The sequence below is a fragment of the Rousettus aegyptiacus genome, unplaced genomic scaffold (genome assembly GCF_014176215.1).
Source record: "Rousettus aegyptiacus isolate mRouAeg1 unplaced genomic scaffold, mRouAeg1.p scaffold_m13_p_4, whole genome shotgun sequence".
Lineage (NCBI taxonomy): Eukaryota > Metazoa > Chordata > Mammalia > Chiroptera > Pteropodidae > Rousettus > Rousettus aegyptiacus.
Window position 1 is genome coordinate 127,954,191 of NW_023416307.1, and position 16,681 is coordinate 127,970,871.

The following is a 16,681-nucleotide window of genomic DNA, read 5'->3' on the forward strand; positions in this document are numbered from 1 at the left end:
AGTTTTTTCATTTTTCTTGGAGTATCTAATTGCTTTTCTTAAACTTGTTGATAAAGAATGCTGTGCCTTCAGCATACCCTCTTGTTTCTTTTTTCTCAAATGTAACAACTACTGCATGGAATTGTTTCTCCCCACCTCCCAACTCCCCTTTGTGGAGAATACATGGACTGGCTGCCCCTCAGCTGCCATCCTGGGACTTCGCTTCATTGCTTCTCTGGACCAAACCCACTGTTTCTTGGATCTCGGGTATTCCGCTTTCTTGGTTTGCTTTAATTTGCTGCAGTATATATTCAAGTGCAGTAATCCCCCCTTATCTGCAGGGAATACATTCCAAGACCCCCAGCAGATGCCTGAAACCATGGATAGTACTGAGCCCTAACTATATATACTATGTGTTTTCCTATACATACATACCTAGGATAAAGTTCAATTTATAAATTAGGCACAGTAAGAGGTTAATGATAATAACTAGTAATAAAATAGAACGTTATAACGAGATACTGTAATAAAGGCTACGTGAAAAGCTTTGGGGCCATTATTAAGTAAAATAAAGTTTACTAGAATACAAGCATAGCAATACCATGACAGCTTATCTGATAACTGAGATGGCTACTAAGTGAGTAATAAGCAGGGAGCATATAGAGCGTGCATACACTGGACAAAGAGAAGATGCACGTCCAGGGTGGGATGGCACAAGATTTCATCATGCTACTCAGAATGGCGCACAATCTAAAACTTATAAATTGTTTCTGCAATTTTCCACTTAATATTTTTGGACCATGGTTGACAGGGGCTAACAAACTGAGAAACAAAACTGCAAAAAAAGCGTGAGAGAGGACTACTGTGACTCTTTAAGAAAATAGGAGATAAACTCTCTGAGTTTTTAAATGTCTGTATCCTGACGTCATATTCCATTGATAACTTGGCAGGATATAGAGATCTGAGTTCAAATCCATTTATTTCGCCAGAGCTAATTCCCACCCCAATTCTTGTTCCTATTAAGGTGATCTTTTTTTCTCTCTCTGGAAGCTTTTAGTATCTTTTCTTGATGAGTGTTTTCCTAAAATTTTAGGAGGACACATTTATGTATATCCTTTTTTTTTTTTTTTAATTCCTTGTGCTTGGCACTCAGTGGTTCCTTTCAACCAAAAGACTTGTATTCTATATTATTTATTTGATTCTGTGGGAAGGGACTAGAGGAAGCATAAGAGGCTGGGGTGGGAGAATCATATTCTGTTTTTGATCAGTTGCTGGTTACACAAGTGTGTTGTGTAAACAGCAATTTCAGGTAATCTCACTGCGTTCCTGCTCTTTGGACCCATCCTACTGCCCCAGTCTCTCCAATTCTCTCAATTCTGTATTATTTCTTTGATGAATTCCTTCTTTCCATTTTCTTCCTTCTTTCTTCTAGACTCCAGTTAGTTAGATGTTCAAATTCTTGAATTGGTCCTCTATGTCTCTTCTATTTTTGTCTCTGTCTCTCTTTCTCTCCCTTGTGTGTATCCGTGTGCACGCATGAGTGTGCCAGAGATATCCTTAACTTTAGTTTCTAGGACTTAAGCTGAAAATTTTAATTTTGGTGTTAACATTTTAAGAGTTTAACAGATCTTTTTTGTGTTAGCATTCTGTTTTCATAATATTCTATTCCTGTGTTATATACTCTCTCTGAATATAGTATTTTTTAAAGACTAATTTTTAGAAGTTTTAGATTTACAAAAAAAAACTGAGAAGATAGAATTCCCATATCCTGCATCCAGTTTCCCTTATTACCTTATATTAACATAGTTATAATTAATAAATGAATATTGACATATTGTAATTATTACTATTATTAAAGGCCATTCTTTATTAATATTTCCTTAGTTTTTACCTAATGTATTTTATCTGTTCCAGTATCCCATCCAAGAGCACACGTTACATTTAGTTGTGGTGTCCCTTCAGGCTCCTTTTGGGCTGTGACAGTTTCTCAGATTTTCTTTGTCTTTGATGACTATGACAGTTTTGAGGAGTGCTGGTCAGATAATATCTAGGATGTTCCTTTGCTGAAATTTGTCTTAATATGTTTTATTGTTTTTGTTAGTTTGCTTATGCTTGTGAGTAAATGTCAGGCTATACCTTACATCTGGAAACCATGTAAGGAGTTGACTGGTCAATCGTTCTATATACCAACCTTCAATGAACACTTGTTTTTAATACTTACCAGATCTGCTGACCCTGAGTCTACAGCCTCTGTTGAATCCTAATGAGCACAGTACCTCACTTCTACACAGCCCCTTATTCTAGGCTGTGGTTTCCTTAGCCTGCTTCTGCTTTCTGTCTTTACGAAATACTGAAATCTCTTATACATTGATTGCTTTTCTCCTCTGTTCTCTATCATCCCAATTGCTTTCATAGGTTTAGTCTAGTTAAATTTCTGTATTTTAACCTCAGAGGAGTTTGGGAAAATAATAGGAGGAGAATATTTATTCAGTCTGTCACCTTTTACCAGAAGACTCCACAAGTCCACTTCTGAAATGAAAATAAAATTTCGCCTTACATTTAAGAGAAGGAAGTATAACTGTCCATTAACCTATAATTATGGTTTTGTGGTTGGTTGGTTGTAATTTTCTTGGTATAGACTTAATTTATATTCCTGTCGAAGCTTTTATTAAAGCTCTGAAAAAAGTCAGGTAGGAACCCCACCACAGAAAAAGAATTCAGCCATATGAACCTTTCATAAAAGAATTTTGTGAGCGTCATGGGTTATGGGGACAAACAAGGGAATGGTGAGGCACTGGGGATAGGCAACAGAAGGATAGTGTTATAATTCCTAAGGTGAAGGGACAAGGGGGAGGGAACAGAGTTAGGAGAGCCCAGTAGCCTCTACGATGGTGGAGAAGGGGGATTCAGCAGAAGCTGTATTATAGAGGTACAGTCACTGTGCTGAAGCAGAGTGGGGAAGGCGGGCCAACTTCTCTCCCCTCTGCTCTCCCATCTTCTGGCACTGCTATCCACTGGCCAGTCCCAACCAGAAGCTAGTCAATAAAAGATGCAGTCTTGATGCAGTCTCCATCAATAAAAGATGTAAGAGTCAGAGCAGGGCCAAGAATGGATTGAGAGGGTGAGGGTAAGGAGTGGATAGAGAACTGGTATTAAAACCCAATATTTTATTAACAATATAGTTCTAATACTGAATATTTGCAATTTCACAAAACATAAAAAGGAATATGTAATGTTGGATATTATGTGTAATGGTCTTAACTAAGTATAAAAAACTATTAAGAACAAAAATATGTAGCAGATGAGTCTAAGGATAATCAAGGTTATCATAAAAATGAAGACAAGTTCAAAGACCCTTAACATAAATCATAACTGAACTTTTATTGTGAACATGGAAAATTGTTACTATAATTAAAAATCTATGTCATATGGTGTTAGCAGTTGGGATAGTGGTTATCCTAAGGTGGCAGTGACTAGGAGGAAGCATGAGGGGCTTTGGGGGTACTGGTAATATTTTGTTTCTTGATCTGAGTGTGCTCATGTTGTGAAAACTCAATAATTGGTGTGCTTGTGATTTGTGTGGGTTTTTTTTGTGTATGTGTATTTCAACAAGTCTAAAAAAAATGATGACAGCCATGAATACAACTTCGGAAAAAACAACAACTATGTCCATGTATTCTTCAGGCATCCTCGCTAACAGTCAAGGACTTATTGGAACAACTAAAACAAGGATATACATTCAAAGGAAATGTTGGCTGTAACTGAGTCTCATAAGAAGGTGTAGATATAAATACTCCTCAAGTTGGAGGGCATCTGTCAAGTGCTCTTTCTCTTTAACCTTAATAAAGATCAACTAGACCAAATGCCTGGTTTCAGAAAGTATCTTAGTGATTGCTGGGGGTGGGCAAGGGGTGGCTGCGTGGTTCCTCTCTTCTGCTTCAGGGGCAGTAGCTCTGCTTTATTTGTTTGATACTACAGATTCTGTGTTTATTTTCACTTAACGAAAGGATTTTACTACTAATACAAGCTTGAAAACCACTCTTCTTGAAATCTAACCCTTAGATTTGTGTATCTCAATTGATGTCTCCTAGAGTTGAAAAAAAATTTTTAAACTTCTGAACTCTAAGAGTAAACCCATTTTAAAAAGGAAATGAAAATTACCTGAAGTAAAGGGATAAAATCCTCCTGTTCTAGAGAGTTACAGCTGGGTTTTGCTAGAAGACAGATAAACTTCGAGGCATCATCATGATGATTATTCAGCAACCTGTAAGAGAAATAATTGCTTAAGAAGACTGGCTACTGTGAACAATGACTACCACACCAACAGTTAGTAATTTCAATCTGATCTGAAGATTACTTAGATCAAAAATCAAGTGATCTCTTTTCAATTATTAAAAAAAGAGAATTTTTCCATGCTCCTGATTTTGTCAAAAGATCATCTAAATAAAAGTTCAATGATAAGATGGTAAATTATTTTTGTAGAATGCTCCTGGGGCTGTGAACACAGAGTCAACTAATGTAGGTAACAATATGCTTGAAGGAGAATGTCCATTCAGGTTTAGCAAAGAATACCTGGGACCAGAACTCCAGAGCTACCTACCAGCCAGGAGGCACTACTAAGTACCACATTACACGTAAACTTCTGTTTGGTCAGGTTGGCAAACATATTCAGAGCCAACCTGATAGGGAGCTTCTGAAACAGACTTTGAAGAATCAGGCTTAAAAAAAGTGAATACCATATTAAGTCTTTGAGCTCCAAGAATTCCTCACATCCAACTAGTTGCTGCACATTTCCATCTGGATACTATATTTGGACAATAAAGTCAAAATATCAAAAACCAAATTTAAAACCTTCTCAAAGTCGGTCCTTTTCATGGATGTCATTTTTGTTAAAGGTGGTACCTGAGTTATCTGGGCTTGAAATTTTTAAATCATTTTAAACTTATTTCTCTTCCTTATTCTTTAAATCTAGCTAGTCTCCAAATTTTCTCATTTTTCTTCCTTAATAATTTATTGAATGCTAATTATGTGCCAGGTACTATGTCTGGCCTTGAGGATACTTGGAATACAAAGAAAATAAGATGAAGTTTTGTGCTTTATAAGAAGTGTATAGTCTATACCAATACAAAGCTATACCAATAAGGTTATACTCCTGTGTGACAGCCGTGACAGAAGTAATTAGCACAGGGTGTCATGGAAGGACACAGGAGGGCCAGTGAGATTCCCTGAAAAGGGGAAGTAAGAAAGAAGGTTAGTGTGGTCAAGAGGGTCACATGTACAAACACCTAGTGTGAGAGTGCATGAAATATTTGGGCAACTATAAGCACTGGGTTGGTAAAAGAAGAAGACATAAGCATGTAGGATGGGATCCCGGAGGCCCTTTTATGTTAGGTCAAGAAGCCTGGACTTTACCTTACTCTATGGCAGAATTTTAACTTGGACAGTGACATGATCAGATGTGTTTTTCAAAAATATCAAGCAAAATTCCAATCACGGGCCCCAGCATGGATAATGGCAGTGGGAGATGGAGAGAAAGGGGCAAATGGTTGAAACGAAAGGATGTGGTGGTTGATAGGAGTAGAGGTGGGGAGGGGTAAAAGGGAGAAGTCCATGACGACTCCCAGGTTTCTAATGTGGACCACTAGGTGCCTAGAATGCAGGATAGGAATACTGGAGATCTGAGGAATATTTCTTCTAATGTTTTAGACAACCATTCCTTCCTTTCTATTTTCATTGTACCATCAAGTTCAGGGTCTTATTATTTCATGCTGAGAATGCTAGACGGGAAGAGGGTAATAACAGCTTCAGTATTCATCCACCCTTATATCATAGACAATTCTTCATTCTAACACAATCTTTGATTATATAATTCCCTTTATCAAAAATGTTCAGTAGCTTTCTACCACTTATATGAGTAAGTCTAAATGCCCAAGTTGGATATTTAAGGCTCTCTATAATTAGGCTGGAGCCTGTTATCTACCTGTCTTACTACTTTGCTAAATGAAAATTCCATTCCAGGCTGCTATTCCCTGGGTGGTTCATATACATTCTTGCCTCTGTGCCATTTCTCCTAGAATACCACTTCTCCCAACTTTGCTATCTGAATGCTGGCTATTCTTTAAGGTCCAGCTAATAATGCACCTGTTTCAAAAAGCTTTCTCTTACAACTAGATTCTTAGTGATCTTTGTATTACTTAATTTATGTATATTATATATACCACTATACTGTTAGCTTTCTTTAATCTCTGTGGCATGTAAGACAGTTATAGCTCTTTTTTCTCTTAGCAACAGCATAGCTACTTTCATACAGAAGATTCTCAAAAAAACTGTTTGTGATCTGACTAACAAATGTATACTTAACTGGCATTATTTGTGATTATTAACACTATATGTGATCTTTATATTTATTCTCTGTATCATTCTTCAGCATGTTCAAGGCCCCCAAAGTTAAATATACATTTCAGAAAAATATTAGTGCAATATATGCTGATGAGAACCACCTCTTAGAATTAGAAAATGGGTGGGATGATCGCAACATAAAAGGAGTGAGATCTTTGGAAAGGAGCACTTTATGAAGAAAGAAGCACTTGTAAATAAAACTCGCACAGATATGACAAATGAGAGATACTCTGAAAGGAAAAAGTCAAATCAGGTATAGCCTTCTGCTATTAGAAGCACGAAATAGAAAGAAAAGGTGAATTATAATTTTCGACCAATGCTAGTGGCTGGTGAACTCTATAAGGCAGGAGAAAGGAGAAAATAAAAGTTGTGAAAGTTGGAGAAAGAAGGTAAACATAGTTATTCCAAACTGTTATCTTCCAGAACTTTTAAGACAAAATATGGTTTTGTTAATGGACAAATGACAGATGGACATGAAAAGGTAAAAGAAAATAAAGCATAAAAAGCTGGAGCAATATTACTGACTCCATTGAGAAGACCTCTGTCACAAAGCTGGTAATCTAGGAACTCACACGAAAAAAGCTGTGGAGTAATGTCTTTCCCCTAAAAATGTCCTGAGTTTAGGAAAAACAGATGTCAGAGTGCAGATATGAAATGGGCAGTGGAGCAGGGAAAGAAGGGAGAGCAGAGCAGGGGAACGAGAGCCATTCAGGTATTCACCCACAACCACTCAGAGGAGGCCTGGAAGTGTCCACCCGAGGAGCGCGGGGTCAGAAGGGAAGTTATTTCCTGTTTTGTTGTGACTTCTGTATTTGACTTTTTTTTTTTTTTTTTTCAAATTATATAGGGCAAGTCAGCACACATATGTGTATGTCGACATGCTTTGATTCTGTGTCATCATCTCCCAGTTATTTTTTGTAGTAGAAAGCTTTAATATACTATAGTTTGGTCCAAGTTGCTTTATGCAAAGGGAAATTTTAAAAAGTTACAAAAATAAACACACTTTTTTCAAAGGGACTGTGGTAACCGATACTTAGTTGCTTGATCTGCCCCAAAAGGCATGTTCAGGATCTCCCTTAAAGCACTCTGGCTTTTAAAAGGCATTTAAAAAGCTCAGCGAGCTCTCGCTAGAGGGCGCTCCAACCATTTTAGTACCTGGCCAGAAGCTAAAGCTTAACTATAGAGAAACTTATTTATTCATAGATTTTTTTTTTAAATGAAAAAAGATAGGGACAGTTGCACGTGCTATACAACTTCATAAGCAGTTTCTTGCAGCTCTTAAAATGAAGACTTGTGCTTCGTGGTTTTTTTTCCCTCTTTTGCCTTTTGCAGAAATCTCTTTTCCCTAGAGATAAAATTAAAATGATTCATCTCAATAAAGGAAGATAGCTGTTGAGGCTGCAGCTCTACCCACCAACATAAAGGTCCTCTCTATCTCAGTAACACAGTCTTAAGACCAAAAAACTGGCTGTTACTCTCCTTAACATTATGCAGTTAACCGTAGGTAAATCAAGTTGGATATTAGTTTTCCTTTGCTATATAGTCAGTCTCAGGCTCACAAACACAGGATCCTAGAATATTCAAAACAACTGAGAATATAAGTAGTTACAGTTCTTCTCGCTGGTTCTAATCTCTTACAGAACAGACTTCTTTTTTTCCCATCTCTCAGCTTGTTCAAAGTTTTCTCTTAACAATCATATTCACTTCTTGCTGCTTTCCCATATTGTTAGATGGTTTCTGCCAACAATGCTGAACTCAATGGCTGAAGATACCTCTGACAAGAGCTGTGCAATATCCCTATTCTTTCTACCCGTGGTTCATACTCCGGCTGAGGCCTTTTCAGGGCCTGGCACCTACCAGGATGAAAGAAGCTAGCTGAATGAAAGAGAGAACATCTACACATTTTGAGTTCTTAAATTCTGTTACTGTTATATGCTCACTTAAAATGATTAATAATAGATAATAGGACGACTCAGTTGCAGTCCTGGCCTTAACAGTGGGGAGAGGAGAGGGAATCCAAGCTGATGTCCATAGTGTTTAAGTTCTAGGCTCTATTTTGTTCCCCAGGTTCTAGGCTGCCAGAAATATCTCAAGGGTAAACGCCAATTCCTTGCTTTACTCCTGGCTAATTAGTGCCTTTTGGCTATCTAGCCTTCTAGGAATTCCCTTACTTTTAGGATTGCTTATTCACACATTAAAAAAAAAAAAAATCTCAGATTTTATCCAGCAGTTTTCTACTTGGTACAGGAGAGGTGGAATGATGACCATGGCATTGACTTTGGAGTTCACCTTATGGTATATGAGGAATGATTCTTCTAGGGCTCTTTTCTTTTAGTCTTTGGTATCTGGGCAACTTAGAACTATTCCCTGTAACAAAATGACTAAAGCCTACCTGGAAAACATGAATCATTTGTAACTTTTAGCTTTGTTGTGGTTCTTTAAAAGAAGTTCATTAACTGGTACTCTTATAAAACTTGATTACTTTAATTCTGATGTAATGAATGAAGAACTTGGTTAACTCAACTTGCTGCTAGATTTTAAGAAACAAGAATACATTTATTAATTACCTGCTATGTTCTTAAGCACTACACTACTAAGGGCTTTTAGGTGGCATGAAGGGGTTAGAAGGCATTTGTAAATTGAATTCTGCTACTATTATACATGGACTTTAAATAGGGATGATGAGGACAGGTGACTAGTATTTCCCGATAGTTTACCAGGAAGGGTATCTAGCCCAGAAAAGGTGAGAAGAACATATATAAAGAAAGCTGATCAGTTAAAAGAGGTAGAAGGGGCAAGCTGTGACATTCTCTTAAAACGTATAAATATATCAAGAAATAACTTCTAAAGAAGAAAGAAGTTAGGAAAAAAAGAAAGTTGGGTTTGAATAGAAGAAAACTTATCAGGTTATAAAAATCCAAAGTAACTTGATAAATATATTATTCCTTTGTTCCTTAACTGGAACTTTCAAAAAGTAATGATTAAAATTTATTAGAATTTAGCTATTTTTAATAAATCAACTAGATAAAATTCTAAATTGGATCCTATGAGAATGGAAGCTGTATTTTCATATGATACTTGTGGTCTGCTCTCCTTAAAGGAGAATCTTTACTTTTAGGTCACCGCTATAACAGTCACATCCTAAGACCCAAATTTAACAAGTAAAACAAAGAAACTATCAAACAGTTATTAAATAGGTATTTCTGAAGATCTGTTTTACTCACTAGAGACATATAAGACAAAAGCTTATGGAAAGAATTTTTGTGTGGGTATAAATAGTTGTGAATCATTGAATTTTCCTTGTTGAAATAAAGGGTAAAGGAAAAAGTAATAAATGAGTAAAATAAGTCAATTTTATAAAGCATGTCAATAGGACCAGACAGTTCTTAGCCTATCCTCAGAGTTAACTGTTCATCTACTTACTTTCTCCACATGGCAATGAATGACTGTGCTGACACAAATCCTGTCTTCTCTCCCCCTGCGGCCTTGAACATTGGGGCTTTCCAATAGAGAGGACAGCCACAGACCTGTAAGCAAAATACATATACAGTGTAAGACCTGCAAGTATAATACATATACAGTGAAGAGATGACATGGCCAAAGAAAGGCCCTTTGTGGCTTTGACTCTTCATGCCACAGTGGAAAAAAGCAGACCTGGAGAAGCAAAACTGGGACAGAGGCAAATATATCAGCTGGGGTAGATTCAGAGAGAGACAGAAGGGAAACGAAATTAGAAGATTACATAGTTAATGAAGAAAATGGAAATCCTTTTACCTTTCCTCCAAGTTCATTTACACTGTTTCTTTCTCTTATCCTGATAGTTAAAGCAACCACTCTCCCTACCATTCTTACATCATATATTTTTTACCAGAACAAAAAAAAAAAGACTGAATGTCATGGATGTGTATGCCCTTCCTTCCTGTGGCAGAAAAATAGAGCTACCTTTAGTACTCGGGCACTTGGTGTTAATACACTCTACCACCTGTCTCCCTCTCCTTTGCCTATTATGTTATTAAGCCCCAGGTGCAAGAAGAACCAGAAAACCCTAAGTCTAGGAAATAACTATCAAATCTATTTAAATGGTTACAATTCAGGTTAAAGATGACAAAAATCAAAATGCTTTAATTTATTTATATATTAGAAACTATCACAAATGACTACATATTATAGAAGCCTTAGGAAGAACTAAGAATGAATATAACACAACTACAATACCCTAAAAGGTAAGGATTCTTGTCTTCCTCAATAAAAAGCTTTTAATTAAAAAAAAATTATTCTTATACTCTTATAAGAAAGAGTTCTTAACCAAATTTACCTGTTTTTTCCCCCTACAGAGAAAATTCTTCCCTCTTAGCAATAACGATATCTAAATTTAGCAGAGAAAATGTTTCCAAATGTTCTTAATTTTGTATATGCACTTAAAACATATTTCCAAAGCTAGAACTCTTCAAAGAGTCACATCTTCATATTTGATAAAAGCACCCTTATTGTTCATATTAGATGTAGTATCTATTGAGCTTTCATCATTCTACAGAGGGAAGTTTCTCCTTTGGAGGCTGACTAGGTGTAAATCCATATTAGGTTCAGGTAGAGTTGTGCTTGGTGTGAGGCCTTAGTGCATGGACAAATCCTCACAAGACTGAAGAGCACCCAGTCTGCTGAGTACCCAGCGCAATTAGTTATGCTGAGATAACATCTCAGGCTGCTGGGTTCATATCAGAGAGGCGGATATAGAAGGTGAGATTCAAGCCAAGGAAAGTAAGTACAGGGCAGAAATAAAAGGCTGCTCATGCCAGGGCCGCTAAAGCATGTTCTGCAAGCAGGATGGAATTTAAGATTTCTTAAGTCCAGAGGTCAAATACTTCCACTGAGGTCAAGAATGAGGGAAAGGTGTTACTTAGCAACCAAATGGACTTTATTTATTATGTAAATTATGATTGCCAAAGTACAAAGCTCACTCACAATTAATATACTTTGGGTTGTAAACTGTCAAATCCACTTTCCCCAATCCCAGTCCCTTTCATGCAGCATAGTGGTTTGCCAAGAAAATGCTCTTAGATGTGACAGGCTATTGGCAACTTCTGGGAAAGCTGAAAGAACAGTCTGTGTCATGGAGGTGGGGGTGCAGAGCCACAAACAGAGAAAGTACAGGGAGAGATTGGAACTGACTTGCCAAAGTGCTTGGGACTCCCACCATGAGTCATTCATGGATTTTTCGGAATTGGAGGGGGTTAGGAATCTTCTAGCTCCATCCTGAGAAGCGGTCACCAGCCTCAGCTGAACTACTTTCAAGGGCTATGTGTTTGTTGATTCCTGTGTAGCTACTTCCACTATTAAACAACTTTTATTCCCTTAGATTACAATTTTGTCTCCATGAGACTCGTTAAAATACATATATGTTGGCTCATAAGGAATAGTAAGTCACCGAGAGATTAACGCTTGTAAATTTATTATGAGCGAAAGGTAAAATCCTAAGATATAAAGTATGGAATGCATATGTTTTGAAGTAGATTGGAAAGGTTGACCTGTTTTGTTCATAAAGGGGTACCCTGAGTAAACGAGAATGAACAAGGCAGTATGACGGTGGTAGGCCCTTGGAGAAAATGCCAAAGGAAAAAAGTGGGAAGGGCTGTGAATGGCAAGGACTGCAGACATTGCACTTTGACTATTTAAAAAAAATATATGGCTGGCCTGCATGGAATCGGGAGATCAATAAGAACATAAAAAAGTAAATACAATGGAAAATTACTCCGCCATTAGAAAAAATAAAATCCTGCCATTTGTGACAACATGGATGGACCTTGAGATTATCCTGCTGAGAAATAAGTCAGAGAAAAAAAGTTGAGAACCATATGATTTCACTCATATGCGGGATATAAAATTGAAAGCAACAAACCAAGACAAACAAATAAAAACGTGTACACAGACAACAGTGTAGTGATTGCCAGAGGGAAAGGGGGAGGCGGGGGGAGGTGGCTAGAGTAAAGGTGGTCAAATACATGGCGACGAAAGATTTGACTTTGGGTGGTGAATACACAAGTCAATATGTAGATGATGATTATTGAATTACACACTTGAAACCTATATAATCTTATTAACCAATGTCACCCCCAATAAATTCAATAAAAATAATTGATAGAAAAAAGGACCATATATGTATGCAATGAAGCTCTTATAAAAATGTAAAAAAAAAAAATTTCATTACTTCTCCATCATCACTTAAAGCTGTAGAAACAAGTACACATTACATACTGAGAATTTAATCAGAAATGGGCACTAATCCCTCCAAGGCTGTCTGAGGGCAAAGATGAACAAGCTGAACTTTACCAAAATGCAGATTTCACAAACATAGAGTTTTCTTTGCACTTAAAAAACAGATCCCAGTCTCTACGGCTACACTTAAGTATCGTTAAAAGTAGATTACCAATGTTACCCCAATAAACTTAATTTTTACAAAGTTAAAAAAAAAAGAACAGTAGATTACAGATTCAAGTTGGCCTTCCAAATAGCTTTATAGTTAACAAGAATACATAAAAATGTTAATTTACTACTCCTACCACCTCTCCCCTCATTGTCCCTTAAAGGTTGTCTTTCTTTTTTCTTTCACATAGTCGACCTCTTGTGAGAACACAGCACACAGAGTGCAAGTGCTACAGGTGCAGATGTCACTGCCTAGTGGCAGAGCAGACAGGTGTGCGGAGCAAAAGAATGGTTGAAAATGAGGATACTTAGTGAGTGCTAACAGACTGACAGTCAAATAAATACTCTATTAGATGGGGATTCGCTAACGAGAATAAAGTAAATTATTTTAAGAGCACAGAGGTGAAATCCTATGTAGTGAACTGGTAGGGTAATCCGAAACAAAACAATACAAACGAATACACTCACGGTATCTTCTGAGGTCATTATATACGCATTCTCATTTTCATATGCAATGTTAGTTTTAACTCTTTAAAGGTATGAGCAGTTTACCTTGCTTCCTGAGCTGACATTAAGGTCTAAGAGCAATGAACACCAGTGCTTGGCACCCATGAATGAAATTTAGGGCTGTAATCAAATATGACTCAGACAAATTAATCAGAGATATATGCATATACTGGCTATTTTGCCACACGACCACTAGGTATAAACAGTAAATTGTTATATAAATGACGGTCACCACAGCTAAACAAAGTAGATTTCTCTCTTTTTAAACTTATGTTGTCAGCTTTAACAATGGCATTTTTTCCTGATGATACACATGGATTGATCCTCACTGCCTATATACAGCAAAGTCCTTCCTCTGACTCCTCAGCATGCACAGACCCTTCCCTGACTCGACTACAGTCTCTTGGCCATCTGTGGAGTGCTTAGGCTTTCTGCTCTCCTTTCAATCTACCAAGTGCTAGAAAGACACCGAATCCTGAAGCAGGGCAGGAAAACCATGATACAGGGGTGGGAGGGCCAGAAAGGTCAGGAGAACAGTCTCCTGTCAGGCATGGGAATATCCAGAGGAAGGATGATGACCCATAGGACCTGGATTCAAGGCAGTGAGGCACTAAACACTTGGACTGGCTCTTCAGATGTGGTGATCCCAGCACAGCACCAGGGAACCACCACGTTCCTTAATCTGGACAGTTTCTCCTTGTCCGCCTGCCTGAAGCAGTCTATGAAACCTCCTCTCTCTCATACACAAATAGCTGCCATGTTAGAAATACCCGGTTTGGCATTTATAAGGTTAACATGTTTTCTCCAGATGCAGATTTCATTCGTCCTTACTAAATACTTTTGGATTTAGATTCCTAGTGCCGGCTCATTTGGATAATTTACCATCTTGGTTCATACAACAGCCATTTATTAAAGCTTTGGGTAAGAAAATGTCAATGCCCTGAAAGAAGTTATAATTTATATGGGTGGATATTAATTCAAAGTTAGCTAATGATATGTTGGCATATGTCCAGGGGAGATAGGATATGGTAGAAACAGCACAGTGCTAGGTGTTAGAGAACTTGTTTCCTGACATGTACTAGATCTGCGACTTCAGGTTAAGTGCTGGTGGGACTTCAGTTTCCTCATATGTAAAACAGAGTGGAAACAGGTGAGCTCTTATTTCTTGAATGAAAGTTTTTCATTAGAAACATCGAAGGGCTCAACAAACAAGTTCTATGATGGGCAGTGAAGGAAGGGGGAATAAAAGAAAGAATTCCCTTTCATTTATTTCCCTTAAAATCACTCTATTTACATTTAAAATATTTTCTGAAAATAGGATGGGGCATGATAGGAGTAGGGATTCAGGATTTCCCCAAAGACAATGGAAGTTAGGTCTTAAAGGACAGGTGACGTGGGGGCTCGCAGGCCTGGAAGTCCATTTTGGAGAAGAGAATTGTGAGAGCCCAAATGCAGAGGTGTGCCTATGGGAGGGCGAATGGGTCGGGCTCACACAGGAAACAGTAGTTTGGGTTCTATCCTCCAGATGTTTTCAAAATTTTAAGTATTACTCCTGAAAGCAGGGGAACCATTGCCAGTGGAAGTGTACATGAGGTCTTTGAGCTCCCTCCTGGTCTCCTACTTGCCCACGTGCAGTTCTGAGCCTACTAAACCCCTCTGCCTCTTGAAGCACAGCCTGAAATCACTAAGTTGTGAGGTATGATATGACTCTTCGAGACATGTGCCTGATAAAACCCAAACAAAAGAAAGCACTGCTATAGGTGGTCAGGAATCACTAAAAGTTGCTGAGCTGGAGAATGGCAAGATTAAATATAATATGATGGTCATGGTCAGTATTAACTATTCTAGGGAGGAGGCTAGAGGTGTAGAGTCCAGTTACTGAAGATTGTACAGTAGAGTAGTCCTGGCTTTAGGAGCTAAAATCTTAAATTAGAAGCAGTTGGGTATATTGGAAAGTATCAAAGACTTTCCTCCTGATGAAAAATCCATTTATTTCTAAGTACAATTACAGTGTTGAGCTGGCCTAATGGTTCCTTGCCTGGCTTCGGGACAAAGAGTTATGATTACTGGGTGAGAACAAAAAAGAGATTTGTATTTAGCACAAGGGAAATTTTCCTAACAAGTAAGGCTCCATTTGATGATGGAACAGGCTGCCTGGCAAGGTGTGAGGTTCCTGTAGCTGAAAGCATTCCAGCAGAGAATGAATTTATGTGCCGGTGATGTCATGGATGGAATTCCTATATTAAATGGGAGCCAGGACTGGAAGACCACTAAGGTTTTTTTCAAACTTAAGAGTTCCATGAAATAGGACTATAGCTAAAGGAATATCAGAATCAAATGAATCCTTTCAACATAGGGGAAAAAACCCCACAAAAACCCATGCATGCTTAAGAATGAAGAGCAAAGAGGCACTGAAAAGAGAGAGAGATTGAGACTGCCGGAGAAAGAGAGATTATGTATCATTTAGTAGTTCTATTACCTTTGCAATTTTTCCCATTTCATAGATATCTGCTTTCTGATCTTCGGTCTCCATGAAAGCAGTTTCAATTCTGCTGAGTGTCTGTTCATGGTTGCTGCAGGCATCTGGGAGTCCTTCAGGAAAGTAGAACTGTGGAATGTTTATGGACAAGGGTGCATTCACAACGTTATTCACACGAGGAACAGGGGAGAGCGGTTGGGGACCACTTGGAAAGGCGGCTGGAGGTGGAAGTGGTGTTCCAGGTTTCTTTTCTGGTTTATTTTGAATCTGGAAAGAAAACGTGATTATGAGACACATATATTATTAACAGTATATATTTCTTGAAGTCCTCACCAGTAATAGGAAGTCAGGTGTAAATACAAAAAACCACAAGTAGAGATCAAGAGCTCACTCCACTCTAGAAGGCGACAAGGATGCTTCTAGGGAATCTTTATCCATATTAAATAAAGACATCTATCGATACCTGAGTTTACATAAATATGTGCTTAAAATTCCTATAGTATATTTTCCTACCAATTATGTGGCAGACATTTAAGAGCAATGTCAGTTGACATACTAAGGACCCTGAGGTGTATTCTTAGTCTGTTTGCATTGGATTGACAAATTCTTTTTGAATTTACTGGTTTGGTCTTGCTGTACGTTTCTACTTCAACAGGAAGCTAGAATGAGTTCTTTTTAAATATGCGAATATAAAATGTATTGGGGGGAGTGTCCTTTTACCTTCTTCTCTACCTTGACTTTGTCTAGGTAGAATCACAGCCAGTCAGTCCCCGATCAAGTCGTTGTTAAGAAAATTAAGCATTTTCATTTCAGGATGTTTTCTACCAGGCTGACTTACCTGCCACTAGGGGCATGCCATTTTTTCTGAGATACAAATTTCTCTCATTTTTGGTACAC

At 37.8% G+C, this 16,681-nt stretch overlaps 1 protein-coding gene across 5 annotated transcripts in view; it reads right to left on the reverse strand.

Annotated features, from left to right (window-relative positions):
- PPP2R3A (protein phosphatase 2 regulatory subunit B''alpha) overlaps positions 1-16,681 on the reverse strand; it is a 151,377-nt gene that overhangs the window by 71,465 nt on the left and 63,231 nt on the right. For all 5 annotated transcript variants that reach the window (XM_036219782.1, XM_016140354.2, XM_016140355.2 and 2 more), the window contains 3 exons: positions 15,785-16,051; positions 9,802-9,905; positions 4,141-4,243 (listed from right to left, as the gene is read on the reverse strand). In XM_036219782.1, coding sequence (XP_036075675.1) covers positions 4,141-4,243; positions 9,802-9,905; positions 15,785-16,051 — 474 coding nt within the window. The remainder of the gene's footprint in view (positions 1-4,140; positions 4,244-9,801; positions 9,906-15,784; positions 16,052-16,681) is intronic.